The sequence below is a fragment of the Ochotona princeps genome, chromosome 2 (genome assembly GCF_030435755.1).
Source record: "Ochotona princeps isolate mOchPri1 chromosome 2, mOchPri1.hap1, whole genome shotgun sequence".
Taxonomy (NCBI): domain Eukaryota; kingdom Metazoa; phylum Chordata; class Mammalia; order Lagomorpha; family Ochotonidae; genus Ochotona; species Ochotona princeps.
In genome coordinates, this window is record NC_080833.1 from 103272608 (window position 1) to 103288843 (window position 16236).

The 16236-nt window shown below is 49.1% G+C and overlaps 2 protein-coding genes across 2 annotated transcripts; both read left to right on the forward strand.

Moving 5' to 3' along the window:
* Positions 1 to 961: 961 nt before the first annotated feature.
* Positions 962 to 1168, forward strand: LOC131479502 (uncharacterized). Its single transcript, XM_058660145.1, has one exon. It carries the CDS (start codon positions 962 to 964, stop codon positions 1166 to 1168), a length of 207 nt encoding a protein of 68 aa, XP_058516128.1.
* Positions 1128 to 15096, forward strand: BCL9 (BCL9 transcription coactivator). Its single transcript, XM_058660144.1, has 7 exons — positions 1128 to 1262; positions 2156 to 2472; positions 3434 to 3623; positions 4480 to 4579; positions 7888 to 10129; positions 11284 to 11544; positions 12674 to 15096. Exons 1-7 carry the CDS (start codon positions 1210 to 1212, stop codon positions 13789 to 13791), a joined length of 4281 nt encoding a protein of 1426 aa, XP_058516127.1. The 5' UTR covers positions 1128 to 1209; the 3' UTR covers positions 13792 to 15096.
* Positions 15097 to 16236: the final 1140 nt, after the last annotated feature.

The following is a 16236-nucleotide window of genomic DNA, read 5'->3' on the forward strand; positions in this document are numbered from 1 at the left end:
TTCTTCTGGGACTCCCACTTGGGTGCAAGGTCCCAAGGCTTTGGGCCATCCTCTACTGCTTTCCCAGGTCACAGGCGGGGAGCTGGATGGGAGTGGAGCATCCAGGAATTGAACCAACATCCTTATGAGATAACAGCATTACTGGAAGCAGCTTTACTTGCTATGCCACAGCACCTGCCCACCTTTGGTTCTTTAACCACTAACCTTACACCTGATATCCTACTTATTCAGTTCTATATTCTGTCAGTAAGACATTCCAAGGTGAAAGAGAAGAAATAGTGGTTGCAAGAAAACAGCTGCAACTGTTTTGGCTGTTTCGGGAGTGAACCTAGTACATAAAGATCTCTCTCTAACTGCCTTTCAAATAAACAAATATTCAAAAGAGTCAAATGTTGTTAGAAATAGTGCAGATGTTTCAGCTTACATATTAGAGTACTTAGAGAAATTTGTGGAAAATGGAAAAAAAATGCTGGTTGTAAGAAAGCAATGCATTGGGGTGGGTTTGTTAGATTTCAGTGCTGCTGTTTGCATCAGAGCCCAAATGTCAGATAGTGACTGTGGAGGTATAGTACTCAGGTGTTTGAAGGCATTGTCTTGAAAAACAGAAAATACCACTTATGGAAGTTTTTCTTTTTTTTCTATTCAGAAGCAGAAAAGTGCAGGGGAAGGTGTTGGTTCTCTGTGGACGGTCGCTGCTTGCTGCGCATGTGACTGGGTGGGAAGATGTGTTCTGGGCAGGAAGTCTCAGTCTCCCTTCAGCTGGTATTGCCCCATAGCCTGTAGCCAAGCATGAGCATCAGCCTTCCCCTCTGCCCTGCGGGAGGTTGAGGAGTGACCCAGATGATACCTCATTGACTTGGCTGCGGCTGTCACCTTGAGCCTATGTAAGGGTATTTCTTTTTCTCTCTGTTTATGCTCCCTATCCTTTTTGGGTGGCCTCTTCCTACAGTGTGCCCTGGAGATGCGAGATTTTCCTTTGGCAGCAGGAGGCACACCCCCAGAGAATGCTGGAGCTGCAAGGGGAAAGGACCTATTTCCGCAGCAAAGAAAAACCAAGAGGAAAAAGGCACATAGGTTGCCAGCGCTGAAGGACGCAGCCAGCCAGCAGTGGGCTCCTGCCTCTGCCCCCGGCAGCTGTTTCTGCTGCAGCCCGAGAGGAACTCGGTGAGCCCATCTGTGACTGTGACTGCAAGCTCAGGATTTCAATCAATGCATTCCAGTAACCCTAAAGTGAGGAACTCTCCGTCAGGAAACACACAGAGGTAAGGCCCTGGGCTTCCACCTGCTGCCCCTCAGGGGTGTGCTACTCACTGCAGGAACTGGGTGTTGAATTAGAAGCAGATGAGACCCTAGATTAGTAAACAGGAATGAGTTAGTAACCAGGCCATAGGATAATCAAGGCTCTCGTTAGGGTTTTTCTTTTTTTTTTTTTTTCTTTTGGTCTGTCATCCCGAGACTCCTCACCATCTGGTTCTCTCCTTGCCCAGACACAAAGAAAAGATCTTTAAATGTCTGGAGGAGCTGAGGCCTGGCGCAAGGAGGCTTAAGGATCTAGAATAAAACACCATCCTGCCCAGGTCCCACTGTGAAGGTGCCAGAAAGCTGAAGTGGTTATTTTCAGAGGATTCTCCCCTGGGCCCCCAGGACAGTAGCTGGGTCGCATTCTGCTTGCTGGGAAGGATCAGCATCTGTGAAGACTTGCCCACCCTGACAGTGGCTAGTTTTCCTCCTGCCCTCCTGGATCCGCTCACATCTTGCAGCAGGCGAGCGGGGTGCTCATTACCGCTGCACATCATCAGCCTGCGGGCGGGTGGTGTTTTGATCTTCGCGCTGCCTGTTTGTTGACTCTAAGCCAGTCTCAGGGTGAGAGTCACTCTCTAAGTACATAGAAACAGTTGTGCTTATTGACAGAAGCCCTAGGGATGGGTCCCCGTGTGACGCCCAGGGTTCCCAAGACCTGGCAGGCTACTTTGCCTGATCGTCCCTCTGTGGATAGCTCTGAGATAGGAGGGGGCGGGCTTGGCCAAGGTGAGATACAGAGTGGTGGTTTAGTCCTCAGGGCCTCCTTGACCTGCAGTGAAACTGCTGCTCCCTGATATGTGCTGACCAACTTGAGCCTGGTGTCTGATCTCCCTTTGTTATTTGTTTCTTTTAGTAGCCCTAAGTCAAAGCAGGAGGTGATGGTCCGTCCCCCTACAGTGATGTCCCCATCTGGAAACCCCCAGCTGGATTCCAAATTCTCCAATCAGGGTAAACAGGGGGGCTCAGCCAGCCAATCCCAGCCATCCCCCTGTGACTCCAAGAGTGGGGGCCATACCCCTAAAGCACTCCCTGGCCCAGGTGGGAGCATGGGGCTGAAGAATGGGGCTGGAAATGGTGCCAAGGGCAAGGGGAAAAGGGAGCGAAGTATTTCCGCCGACTCCTTTGATCAGAGAGATCCTGGGACTCCAAACGATGACTCTGACATTAAAGGTATGTCTACAAGATCTTTGAGACTCAGAGGGAAGTAGGTGTTCCTGAGGGAAGGCCTCTGATCATTGCTGGAAGCCAGAGGGCTAGTGTCAGCCAGGTGGGGAGAGCAAGGGATGAGGTTGAGGGATGCTCACAGTTGATAATGAACTCTTTCTTTTCAGTTTTCTAATTTAGCAGTGGTGTGGAACCCCGGTAGAGGGGCTCTCATGCTTGAGGTGCAAGTGCTTTAGGGGCTGAGGAAGCAGTTTCACATGCCCAACTGTCTGCAGAATGGCTATGGTAGAGATGTGACAAGCACCAGTAGAGAGTAAGCCCAGTGGAATGTGGGACCAATGGCTGTGGATTCCAGCTTTTTATCCTCCTCAGATACAAACAAAAGTCTTAACAGACAGCGTAAAGTTAGTATGGATTCCTCAACCCAAGGTAGAAGTGAAAATTTCCCGCTTTCTCTGCACCTGCCTCTTCCCCTCCTCTGCCATTCTTGCTCAGGAAGCCTGTTGTGGGTTCCAGCATTGTGCTAGGTGCTGAGCATGCTATGGTCAACCAAACAGGTTCAGTTGCTCTCCTCAAGGTTTTGATAGTCTCCAGAAAGCTGTGACCATTAAACAACTACAGTAAAGTCACAGAGTTGCTGAAATAAGAGAAGTTAGGGGCAATGAGCTCAAGCAGTGGGGCATCCGGTCAAGTCCAGGAGGCTTCCAAAGTTTTCCAGGAAAGAGGAACACTGAACAGTTTTAAGGCTGAGTGAGAGTTAAGAGAAGGACGGAGGTGGGAGAAGAATGCTGTGCGATTTGTCATGTAGAGAGACTAGTATTTGGAATTTTCTGAATAGAAGAGGTTTCCTCTCAGTAAGGTACTTTCTCCTTGAAATTCTCAAGGTGGATCTGTATTGTGATGCAATAAATGCTGGCGTACATAAGTTTCCTTCCTTCTGTGATGATGAGTCTTCTCATTGTTTTAGAATGTAATTCTGCTGACCACATAAAGCCCCAGGATCCTCAGCACACCCCCCACTCGATGACTCCATCGACTGCTACAGCCCCCAGGTCTTCCACTCCTTCCCATGGCCAAACTACTGCCCCAGAGCCTACACCTGCTCAGAAGACTCCAGCCAAAGTGGTCTATGTGTTTTCTACTGAGATGGCCAATAAGTAAGTCAACAAATGGGTCTTGCTGTGGGGCCGGCTTGTTTGGAGGGGGACCTCAGTTCTCATTCCCATCTCAGACTCCTCTCTTCTTTACACCTGTGTGTTATTTTCAGTGAGTAAGAAACCATACAGAAAGAGAAAAGTGAAATGTAGCCTTTTCCAGCCCTGCTCCCCAGAGGCAGCCCTGACAGTACTTCCTCGCCTTTCAGAACTGTTTTGTGCTTACATAAAGCCACACACATAAACCTTTTCCAAACACTGAAGGGTTGATGTTGCCATCTACTTACAGTTCTTTTGTAAATTGCACAAGTAATAAATGTGCATTTTGGGTTAATTAGAAGATATAACCAAAAAGAAAAAAAAATTCTAGAACTAAGAGAAGGCTACTGTGAACATTTGAATTGCATTTTAAACAAGTAGATGAATCAGTGGATTGCATTGTAATTTGGGATGTCTTTAACTTCAGGTTTTTTTTACTCAAGATAAAAAGTGCATCTTGACAGCCCGAAGCTGCCATTGGTGGTTGGAAGATTTCATGTCTACCCTTGTCAGCTTGGGGTTTTACCATTCTTTGGGATTCTCTGGGAAGCACTCCCACAAGAGTGGATTGGTTTGAGAAGAGGATAATGGTTTTCCTTCTTTGTCTCTCAGTGCCTCTTTGGGAATTGACTAATGGTTGTCTTTTGATTTCAGAAGTCTGATGTAAATGATAAACATAAATACTAATATGTTTCTGCAGAATTCTCCTGCACCCTTTCTGGTGATTCTTTGTACTTCTCGCACCCTCCCAAGTCCCATGTGGGGAATTGTGGTTGGTAGACTAGAAGCCTCAGTGTATGCTCTCTCCCTTGCCTTACAGAGCTGCAGAAGCTGTACTGAAGGGCCAGGTTGAAACAATCGTCTCTTTTCACATCCAGAACATTTCTAACAGCAAAACAGAAAGAAGCACAGCCCCTCTGGTATGTCCTTTGGAGAAGGCGTTACGGTGGGAGGGTTCTGCAGCAACTGCAAAGGTTGGCAGGGGAGGTGTTTCTCAGCGCCTTAGTGGTCTGCGCCACATGCTGGGCAGTTCACCGAATTTCTGGCTTTGTAGTTTTCGGACCATCACCCAAGATCAGCCTTTTCATCCAGAATGGTGGTGGACTGATGAATTACCAGGGAGAAGGAGATCTAAAGGAAAGAGTTTTCATGTTTCCTCCATGCAGTCATCCCTGGGAGAACCAGACTTTAGACCTTAGACACAGTGCAGTTTAAAAGAAAATATGAACACTCCTGAATTAAACAGAAAATGCATTCAATGCTGGCATCTAATGTGAATGCTGGTTCACATCCCAGCTGCTCCCCTTCCAATTCAACTCCCTGCTAATGCATCTGGGAAAGCAGCAGAAGATGGCCCAAGTGCTTGGGGTCCCATGAATCACATGGGAAACCCAGATGAAGCTGTTGACTCTTGGTTTTGTCCTGGTCATTACAGCCATTAGGGAAGGGAACCAGCAAATGGAAAAATCTCCCTCTCTTGCTAAGATTTACTTTTATTGGAAAGGTAGATCATATTTTATGGAGAGAAGGAAAGAGTTCCCATGTGAGGTGCAGGAGTCCAAACACCTAGGTCATCCTTCACTGGTGTTTCCCAGGCAGGGAGCTGGATAGGAAGTGGAACAGCCAGGACACAAACCAGCATCCATATGGGATCCCAGCACTTGCAAGGTGAGGATTTAGCCATTGAGCCATCTTGTTGGACCCTCTTCTCTCTCAACTCTTCCTTTCAAATAAAGAAATAAATAATTTTAAAAAGAAAAAAAAAGCATGAACTAAAACCACTGTCCTTGAATACATGATAATACCGTAATTAGAGTTTCAGTGACCTTCAGAATGATTCTTCTTCCAAAGTGAGAGGGCCATTGCATGCTTTTCATTGCTTCATATTTCAAAGTTATTATAAATGTTATTCTATTTCTTGTCTTGATTTTAAGCAGCTGCTGTAAATTACACTGGAAAAGTATACAGAGGCTGCTTAGCCTGTGTGGTTTACAGGCTGAGCCATTCCTGTGCTGAGTACTGTCAGTCTACTACACCGAGCACTTTGGCACATTCCCTTTTTCTCTAGGGAGTTTAAAATCCAGTACTAGGATGAATCTTAAACATAGAAAAAGTTAAATAACAGTGAATGAATGAAGACTAAACAGACAGTGTCTATTTTGTATATCCACTAAGTGTCCATCTCAGTGGCCATAACTGTGCATGAACTTAGCTGGACCTGGAAGAAGAGTCGTACATTCCCTACGTATCTCTACCACTCAGCGACAGAGATCGGAAATAACTATATTTAAAGTGCTGTTTGTCCTAGAACACACAGGGCACATTGCATTGCAGACCAGCTTTTTTATCAACTTAGTAACAGTTCTTACCACAGTTGTCACCTCTGTCTTTCTCTGATGCTAAAACAAAATCAGGAATTAAGAAGGAAATTGAAAATAATCCATTGCACTGCAGCTAAAAAGGAAAGGATGGCACTAAATGGATTCTTCTGTCATAGTTACCTTAAATGAAATCAATACCCACTGCATCCCAGACCCATAAAACCTGACTAACAAAACCATACAGAAAATGGCACTAGGAGGAATATTAGGATGACTCCTACACAGCAGTTAAGAAGCAGACTTGGATATGCTCTTTTGAAAAAGATAGACTTGGGTTTGTATTTGGAACAGTGACAGAGAAGGAGAGACAGAGGTCTTCCACTTGCCCATTCACTCCTGAAATGACCACAGTGGCCAGGGGTGGGCCAGACCAAAGTTAGAAGCCTAGACCTCCATCCAGGTCTCCCTTTGCCCATCTTGTGCTTTCCTAGGTCTGTTAGTAGGGAGTTAAATTAGAGTGGAACAGCAAGGATTCAAAATTTTTGCTACAGTATGTACGGTACTGGCCTCACAAATGGCAGTTCAATCCATTGTGCCAGAGTACTGGTCCCTGGGATATACTCTTGCTTGTCCACAGTCATGGGTTCAGTCAGGACTTAGGTACATAAATCTGTATCCACAGACAAGTGTACACAGATGCCTCTAACTTGAAAAATGTATATACATTTATGTATATTGAAAAAACTCTAAGAGATAGCTTTGTGTATATATTACTATTCAAGTCCCACAGATACACATAGTGACTTGTGTGCAGCTTTTTACACAAATAAGCATGGCAGAAAGTAGGTTGGGGAGGAAATCAATAACCACAGAGATTTGGAGACCAGAGTAAATGACCAACAAGGAGCAAATGATCCCCAAAAGGGGCCTAGGGAGTCCGCTGGAGGATGGAGGGAGGGCTCTGAGACAGTTGATAGCCTGGGCCGCCTTCTCAAGGATCAGCAGATCCACAGCATCCCACATCCCCTCTCGCAGACACTCCTGGTGTCAGCATCATCTGTGCTTTCTCCTGGGACTTTGGCTAGCAGTGGCACTTAATAAACAATAATCAGGCAGTCATCCAGCCTGTTCCAAAGGTTGGTCTGCTGCCTTACTGGAAAGAACAGATCAGGAGATACCATGAGCTAGATAGCCTCAGATTCCTTCACAGATGCTTCCTGCCTGTAGATTATCTTACTACAGGTAAGACAAATTCTTATCAAATATAGAATCAGTGATCACAAACTGAAAACAGAAACCGGAGCAGGGCCCTTGGACACTCAAGGAGGGAGCACTGCAGTGGTCCTGTGCCAGAGAATTTGCTGAAGTGGAACAACCTCATGCGCTGCCTCCAGCTGGTAGAGCACACAGCTAGCTGCAGATGAGTTCATGTTTTTTCTCTTTCTTCTGGGAACAGACCTCACAATTGACAGTGGGAATTCGTTGAACTGGGTTGTACTCTCAGGGAAGACGAAAAGGTGTTAGGCACAGCCTCACACATACCAAGGGGCTGATCTCTGCCTGAATCAGAAACACATTGCAGACATTTGATATCAGACCTGTTCCTCGAAGTAGATCATCAAATGTATGCACTTTGGCAGGGTAGCTCTCCCTGGCATGCTCACAAAGTTATTGAAACCTGATCCTCAGCAAGCGAAAGAGGATGTCATTTGACAGTAAGGTTTAAAAAAAAAAAAGACATCAAATGTCCCATATCCAGAATGATGGGGTGTACATGAGAAAGTTCTACAGCAAGTGTCAGTCTAGATGGATGTGACTAGGGTTAAGTCCTTTATAACATTTCTTACCTTTTTGATTGCCTGTCTGCTCAATTTACCAATGCTTTCAAAAAATCTTGTTTTCTTCAGAACACACAGATCTCTACTCATCGGAATGATCCCAAGCCTCTGCCACAGCAACCCCCAGCTGCAGCTGCCCAGGACCAGAATTCTTCCCAGAACACCAGACTGCAGCCAACCCCACCCATTCCAGTCCCAGCCCCAAAGCCTGCCGCACCCCCTCGTCCCCTGGACCGGGAGAGTCCTGGGGTAGAAAACAAGCTGATTCCCTCCGTAGGCAGCCCTGCCAGCTCCACTCCACTGCCGCCAGATGGTACTGGACCGGACTCGACGCCCAATAATCGAGCAGTGACCCCTGTTTCCCAGGGGAGCAATAGCTCTGCAGCTGATCCCAAAGCCGCCCCACCTCCACCAGTGTCTAGTGGTGAGCCCCCCACACTGGGAGAGAACCCCGACGGCCTATCTCAGGAGCAGCTGGAGCATCGAGAGCGCTCCTTACAAACTCTCAGAGACATCCAGCGGATGCTCTTCCCCGATGAGAAAGAATTCGCAGGAGGACAAAGTGGGGGACCCCAGCAGAGTGCTGGGGTACTGGATGGACCTCAGAAGAAACCAGAAGGGCCAATACAGGCCATGATGGCTCAATCCCAAAGCCTAGGGAAGGGGCCTGGGCCCCGGACGGACGTGGGAGCCCCATTTGGCCCACAGGGACACAGAGATGTCCCCTTCTCTCCAGATGAAATGGTTCCACCTTCTATGAACTCCCAGTCCGGGCCCATAGGACCCGACCACCTCGACCACATGACTCCTGAGCAGATCGCGTGGCTAAAGCTACAACAGGAGTTTTATGAAGAGAAGAGGAGGAAGCAGGAGCAAGTGGTGGTCCAGCAGTGCTCCCTGCAGGACATGATGGTGCATCAACATGGGCCCCGGGGTGTGGTTCGGGGGCCACCCCCTCCATATCAGATGACCCCTGGGGAGGGCTGGGCTCCTGGAGGTGCAGAGCCATTTCCTGACGGCATCAACATTTCACACTCTTTGCCCCCAAGGGGCATGACTCCCCACCCCAACATGCCTGGAAGCCAGATGCGCCTCCCTGGATTTGCAGGGATGATCAACTCTGAAATGGAGGGGCCGAACGTCCCCAACCCAGCCTCTAGACCAGGTCTCTCTGGAGTCAGTTGGCCAGATGATGTGCCAAAAATCCCAGATGGTCGCAGCTTCCCTCCTGGCCAGGGCGTGTTCAGTGGGCCTGGCCGAGGGGAGCGCTTCCCAAACCCCCAAGGACTATCGGAAGAGATGTTTCAGCAGCAGCTGGCAGAGAAGCAGCTGGGGCTGCCCCCAGGCATGAGCATGGAAGGTATCAGGCCTGGCCTGGAAATGAACCGGATGATCCCTGGTTCACAGCGCCACATGGAGCCGGGAAACAATCCCATCTTCCCTCGGATGCCAGTTGAGGGCCCCCTGAGTCCTTCCAGGGGCGACTTTGCAAAAGGCATACCTCCGCAGATTGGCCCTGGTCGGGAGCTCGAGTTTGGCATGGTTCCCGGAGGGATGAAGGGAGATGTCAACCTGAATGTCAGCATGGGCTCCAACTCTCAGATGATACCTCAGAAGATGAGAGAGGCTGGAGCGGCCCCCGAGGAGCTGATGAAACTGCGTCCAGGGGGTTCGGATGTGCTGCCTGCTCAGCAGAAAATGGTGCCTCTTCCATTTGGCGAGCACCCTCAGCAGGAGTACGGCATGGGCCCCAGGCCCTTCCTCCCCATGTCTCAGGGTCCAGGCAACAACAGTGGCTTGCGGAATCTCAGAGAACCAATTGGGCCCGACCAAAGGACTAACAGCCGGCTCAGTCATATGCCACCACTACCTCTCAACCCTTCCAGTAACCCCACTAGCCTCAACACAGCTCCTCCAGTCCAGCGCGGCCTGGGGCGGAAGCCCTTGGATATCTCTGTGCCAGGCAGCCAGGTGCACTCTCCCGGCATGAACCCTCTGAAATCTCCCACCATGCATCAAGTCCAGTCACCGATGTTGGGCTCACCCTCGGGGAACCTCAAGTCGCCCCAGACACCGTCGCAGCTGGCAGGCATGCTGGCGGGCCCAGCTGCTGCTGCTTCCATTAAATCCCCCCCTGTCTTGGGGTCTGCTGCTGCTTCACCCGTTCACCTCAAATCTCCCTCACTTCCTGCCCCGTCGCCTGGATGGACTTCCTCTCCAAAACCTCCCCTTCAGAGTCCTGGGATCCCACCAAACCACAAAGCTCCCCTCACCATGGCCTCCCCAGCCATGCTGGGCAGTGTAGAGTCAGGTCAGTACGTCTGCGTCCTTTTTAGCAGGAGATTGCTAAAGCCTGATCGAGTGAGACCGCAGGTGTCTTGTCTCAATAATGCAGCCTGAGGAGGTGACTTTTGCTGTAACAGACACCTCCATGGCAAAAGGGCATGGTTGATGCTTCTGTGCAGGGTTTTGCACAAGTGTCCATACCTGGCAAAGAATATCTGTGTCAGATGAAACTGTTGAGGGAGGAAGGGAAGTGGGAAATAGATGTCAGCTTGTAGAATAATTTGCATGCATGCGGTGAACCCATGCTGGTGAAATGTCTCAGCAGTGGGTAAATATGGCCTCTTCAAATACCTGACCCACCCGCGCCGATGGCTACCCTCGGGTTAGGAGATCCTGGGTGCAATCCTAAGTGAAGAGCTTCGAGGCAGCTGTGTGATTTGCATGGTTCACGTATGCACACACTGACCACAGAAACGGACCAGCCCTTCCCGGGAGACTGCTGTTCTCACAGAGCAGCTATAATCTGTTAGCATTTTCATTGTAGGAGAGTCTCTCACTGATGATGGTGGTTTTGTGAATGGGCCCAGGGGTGGTCAATGGAGGTAGCATTAAGCGGTAAATACCAGGTTAGTGCTCTCTCTGCTGGAGAAAGACAAATAAGAGTAAGATGGGAGATTCTCCTACCAAGCTAAAATACTGCTTTCTCTTGGGGAGCAGCTCACTCACACTGTTGTGGAAATTCATCAAGAATGCTGTAGGGTGACGCAGTGAGCACCTGTGGTTGCATCACTAGACTGACTCGCATGCTAATACGGGAGTTGAATTCTAAATTGTGATTGGCAGGGGAATGAGATCTGCTTATTTCACATTCTTTTTTCATGAAATGGTTGTCTATAAACCATGTCCCCATCTCCCCCAGCTTGAACCAATATTCCTAAAGCATTCAAGGCGTGTTTGCCTTCACTGCTGCTGCATCACCTCCACATCACGCCACAGTCGCCCTCTGCACACATGCAGAGCTTGACTACAAGATTGATGACTTGTGTCCTGGGGATAATATCACTGTCCTATTTGTTTCGTTCCTGGCCTTGCTGGCTCATAACCGTTGGGCTTAGTAGCCTTCAAAAGGAATCTGAATTCTGTGTACATTTTTTGTTCCCTGTTGCTTTCTTTCCTAAGGTGGCCCCCCACCTCCTACAGCCAGTCAGCCCGCCTCTGTGACTATCCCTGGAAGTCTTCCCTCTAGCACACCATACACCATGCCTCCGGAGCCAACCCTCTCCCAGAACCCACTTTCTATTATGATGTCTCGAATGTCCAAGTTTGCAATGCCCAGTTCCACCCCATTGTACCACGATGCCATCAAGACCGTGGCCAGCTCGGATGACGACTCCCCTCCAGCTCGTTCTCCCAACTTGCCATCAATGAATAATATGCCAGGTAAGGAAAGCAGGAAGATAAGCTACAGAACTAGTGCCAGATGAAAAAGAACTTGTTCCAAGTGTTTTTTCAGTGGCTGCAGCCCTAAATAGGTGGGAAGTTCAAGTTGAAAATGTACCTTGTAAGTTTCAGAATTAATGTGCTTGACTGGGGGAATGTTTTATTAGCTATTTGGGTTTTCTGTTTTGTTTTGTTTTGTTTTGTTTTAAGAAGGTTTCCTCTTAGTTCTGATGCTTCTGGCTACAAGGGCGGGTTTTGTTTCTCTTTTGGAACTCCTGTAGCAGTACTGAAAGCAGATGTTTTGCCTTGTTTTTTGTTTTTATGTTTTGTCTTAAACACGTTAAAACACGCAATAAATACGTTTTTGTTTGGAAGGCAGAGTTACAGAGAAAGAATCTTCTATCCAGTGGATCTCTCCCACATGGCCACAGCAGACAGGGGTGCACCAGCCAAGCCGGCGGCTAATCCATCCTGGTCTCCCACATGGGTGGCATGGGCCCAGATAATCAGGCCATCTGCTGCTGCATTCTCAGGAGCATGAGCAGGAAGCTGGGTTAGAGGCAGAGCAACCACGCCTCCATCTGGACCTCTTGATCGGGGAGGCCGGCTGTCAAGTTAACCCAGTGTGCCACCATGGCCACCCCTAAAAAATGCCAGTTGGAAAAGATTTATGGTTTTCTTTCTTTGTTGTTATTCTAAATAACTGAACCTATAAAACTGGTTAGTCATCTTTCTCTGAAAATGATCATACCTAAGTCATTCAGGCAAATTGCTTTCTTCTGTATTAAATGTATCCAACGAAAGGACTATAGTCATACATATTAACTTGCAACATTGAAATGGGAGAATATTCCTCTTGCTGCCTTCTGCTGCTTTCTGGGTCTGTAGTTTAAGACTGGAACATTCACTGGCAGGTGGAGCTGTGCAGGTGGAGCTAGTCGTGTGCCACCATCGTGTGCTCATGATGGCCAGGCTTGGATGCTGTGTCTTCCCAGCGTGGTACTTGCAAGTTAGAAACACAGTCCTTTTTTTTTTTTTTTTTTTAATTTTATTTGATGATTATATAACTTTTCTGAGTTAGTTACTTTTTTGGTTAAGTTGTTTCCTTTGGTATCTTTGTTTTTTCTAGGAATGGGCATTAACACACAGAATCCTCGAATTTCAGGTCCCAACCCTGTGGTTCCGATGCCAACTCTCAGCCCAATGGGAATGACCCAGCCGCTTTCTCACTCCAATCAGATGCCCTCTCCTAATGCCATGGGACCCAACATACCTCCTCATGGGGTTCCCATGGGGCCTGGCTTGATGTCACACAATCCTATCATGGGGCATGGGTCCCAGGAGCCTCCAATGGTACCTCAAGGACGCATGGGTTTTCCCCAGGGCTTCCCTCCAGTGCAGTCTCCTCCACAGCAGGTTCCATTTCCTCACAATGGCCCCAGCGGAGGGCAGGGCAACTTCGCTGGAGGGATGGGTTTCCCAGGAGAAGGCCCCCTGGGCCGTCCCGGCAACCTGCCCCAAAGTTCAGCAGATGCAGCACTTTGCAAGCCTGGAGGCCCAGGCGGCCCTGATTCCTTCACTGTCCTGGGGAACAGCATGCCTTCCGTGTTTACAGACCCCGATCTGCAGGAGGTCATCCGCCCTGGAGCCACCGGCATCCCGGAGTTCGATTTGTCTCGCATTATTCCATCTGAGAAGCCTAGCCAGACACTGCAATATTTCCCTCGAGGAGAAGTTCCAGGCCGCAAACAACCGCAGGGGCCTGGACCGGGGTTTTCGCACATGCAAGGGATGATGGGCGAACAGGCCCCCAGAATGGGACTCACGTTGCCTGGTATGGGAGGTCCAGGGCCAGTGGGAACTCCAGACATCCCTCTTGGTACAGCGCCATCCATGCCAGGCCACAGCCCAATGAGACCACCAGCCTTTCTTCAGCAAGGCATGATGGGACCTCACCATCGGATGATGTCACCAGCACAATCGACAATGCCTGGCCAGCCCACCCTGATGAGCAATCCAGCTGCGGCTGTGGGCATGATTCCTGGCAAGGATCGGGGGCCTGCAGGGCTCTATACCCATCCTGGGCCTGTGGGCTCCCCAGGCATGATGATGTCCATGCAGGGTATGATGGGACCCCAACAGAACATCATGATCCCCCCGCAGATGAGGCCCCGGGGCATGGCTGCTGACGTGGGCATGGGGGGGTTCAGCCAAGGACCTGGCAACCCAGGAAACATGATGTTTTAAGCTGCTAAGATTGGATGTGCCGACCCTTGTCAAGATGAGATTCCAGGTCCTGAGAGCTGCGTGGTGCGGAGTTCCAGGAAGACTCACCATTGGTCATGCAATAGGCGAACAGAGACCCGAGGGCTGCTTTGGGGGAGGGGGGCGCTCGAGAATGTATGGATTTACCTGAAAAAACAAATGATTCATTTAATCAACAGGTGTGTTTTTTTTTAAGATTTATTTTTAAGAAATTATTTTTGTGGACTTGGGTATCCCATGATGGCACCTCCTTTTGGGGACCTGTAAGCCGTGCTCTGAGAATTGCCATCGGTCACGTGTTGCACCGTTCTCTGTATGTTTACGTCTTCTGGACTGGCTTCTCCCAGGATTCTTTTGTGTTTTTGATTTGGGCTTTTGTTTCTGTTTTTGTTTTGGTGTACTGTACTATATTGTAAAAGGGATTTTAGCAGAGACTTTAGTCTGTGGGGCAGGAGGGGAGCAGCAGTGCCGTGCTGTTGACTGGAGGTGGAGAATCCATCTTCAGACCTTTGGACTATTTTCTTTCAAACTCCGGTGTATAGAAAAAAAAAAAACACAAAAAACAAAACCAAACTACGACCTCAGAGCAGAGTATTAATGAAAAGCACAAAAAAAGGAACTAAGTTCAGTGCGGGGAGGGCGGGGGGGGAGGTTTTCTTTTTAAACATAATGAAGCTTATTTAGGACATTGGTTTCTCAGTTCAAGTGCTCTTCAGCACTTCCCTCTAACCCCAGTGGACGAGCCCACCGTGACATTTCTCTCACATTCCCCTTTCAAACCCTGACCCAGGCCCCTGTTCAAGTGTGTTTCCTCCCCATGTGGCACCCTGCGCCCCCACAGGTGACCCCCACTCCTGCTTCTCCTTTTCCCTTTGGCAGCTGCACTACACGGTGTGAATTTCGGGGAAATAACTAACGAAGCGTCTCCTCCCCGGCTGGCCGATATCCAGCCCCCGCAGGGAACGGTCTGTCCTTGGGATGCTCTCTGGTCCTTCTTGCCCCTTAGTCTTCTCTCCCCTCAACATGCTCTACCCTGCCCACCTTGTCTTCTGTTCTCCTTTTATTAGGAATTGCCCCCAGTGAATTTTTATCCGTGTGGGAGTGGAACAGATGCTCAAAGCTATCCAGGATTTTGTTTTACTGTTCTCAATTTTTTGTGGTCCTTCCCTCCCTTCTCCCTCCCATGCGTAAAACGTTCTGTGTAACCTCCATTAAATTTGGTACAAAACCACTCGCCAGAGCTGTGGTGTCAGAAAAATAAAATATATTGTTTCTTACAAAACTGAATTGCCTTCCCGGTTCATTTGGTTTCTTGTTTCTTCCGGATTGGGCATGCTGGGTGTCGTGGGTCCCCGGGAGCACTGAGGCGTGGCATGGGGGCCCAGCACTAGGGCGCGAGGCAGAGGAGCAGGAGGGGCCCTCTCAGATGACGCAGGTCCCTTCCTCACGGACTGATCCTCACTCTGTTACAGAATCCTAGAGAGGAACATGGTCTCCAGATCGGAACTTGACCACTGGAGTAATAGTCCTTTTTTTTTTTTAAGATTTATATATTTATTTTATGCAAAGTCAGATATACAGAGAGGAGGAGATATGGAGGAATATCTTCCATCCACTGATATATTCCCCAAGTATCCTCAACGGCCAGTGCTGACCCCATCCGAAGCCAGAAGCTTGGAGCCAGGAGCTTTCTCCAGGTCTCCCATATGGGTGCAGGGTTCCAAGGCCCTGGTCTATCTTGAACTGCTTTCCTAGGCCACAAGCAGGGAGCTGGATGGGAAGCAGGACCGCCAGGATTAGAACTGGCACCCCTATGGGATTCTGGTGTGTGCAAGGTGAGAACTTTAGCCACTGGGCTACCGTGCTGGGCCCAACAACTGGAGTAACTAACGGTCTTTGCAAGGTTTTTGTCAGAGCCATTGTGGCAAGAGAGCTTCACAGTCACTTTGCTCAGCTATGAGATGCCTAGTTTCCCAAAGGTAACATAGCCTTGCTGCACCTGCAAGTTGAGAGTCCCTGAAGTCCGCTGGTCTGCTGCCTGTCACCTCTCAGCCCTGCTCCGTCTGCACACGGAATGCTCCCCAACCCACTCACCTTCAGCACAGTCATGTGTGTCTCCTGGGGGGCGCAGTGGAAGGGGCTGGCTGCTGTGTGTCTGTTGGTTAACTCTGTCCTTTAGGGGAGAGGGTTGTGTGTGTGTGTGTTTGATTTGGAGGCATTTTTAGCTCTGTGTGTGTGTGTGTGTGTGTGTGTGTGTTTGTCCTCAGGTGAGAGAATCTAAGCGAGGAACAGCAGGTGTGGAGTCATTGGCAGACAGTCTTGGACAAATTGGACTCTGCTGGTGTTGCACAGATTTTTACCTGTGAATGTTGCTCGCACTCTGATGGTTGTATTGGAGAGTTGTTCTCTGCTGTTAGCTAGCAGCTG

Excerpts from the sequence above, each read along its gene's own strand:
- LOC131479502 (XM_058660145.1), top strand. The coding sequence starts at position 962 with ATGCGAGATTTTCCTTTGGCAGCAGGAGGCACACCCCCAGAGAATGCT.
- BCL9 (XM_058660144.1), top strand. The coding sequence starts at position 1,210 with ATGCATTCCAGTAACCCTAAAGTGAGGAACTCTCCGTCAGGAAACACA. Across the intron at positions 4,580-7,887 it reads AAAGAAGCACAGCCCCTCTG|AACACACAGATCTCTACTCA; the intron begins GTATGTCCTTTG and ends TGTTTTCTTCAG. Across the intron at positions 11,545-12,673 it reads ATCAATGAATAATATGCCAG|GAATGGGCATTAACACACAG; the intron begins GTAAGGAAAGCA and ends TGTTTTTTCTAG.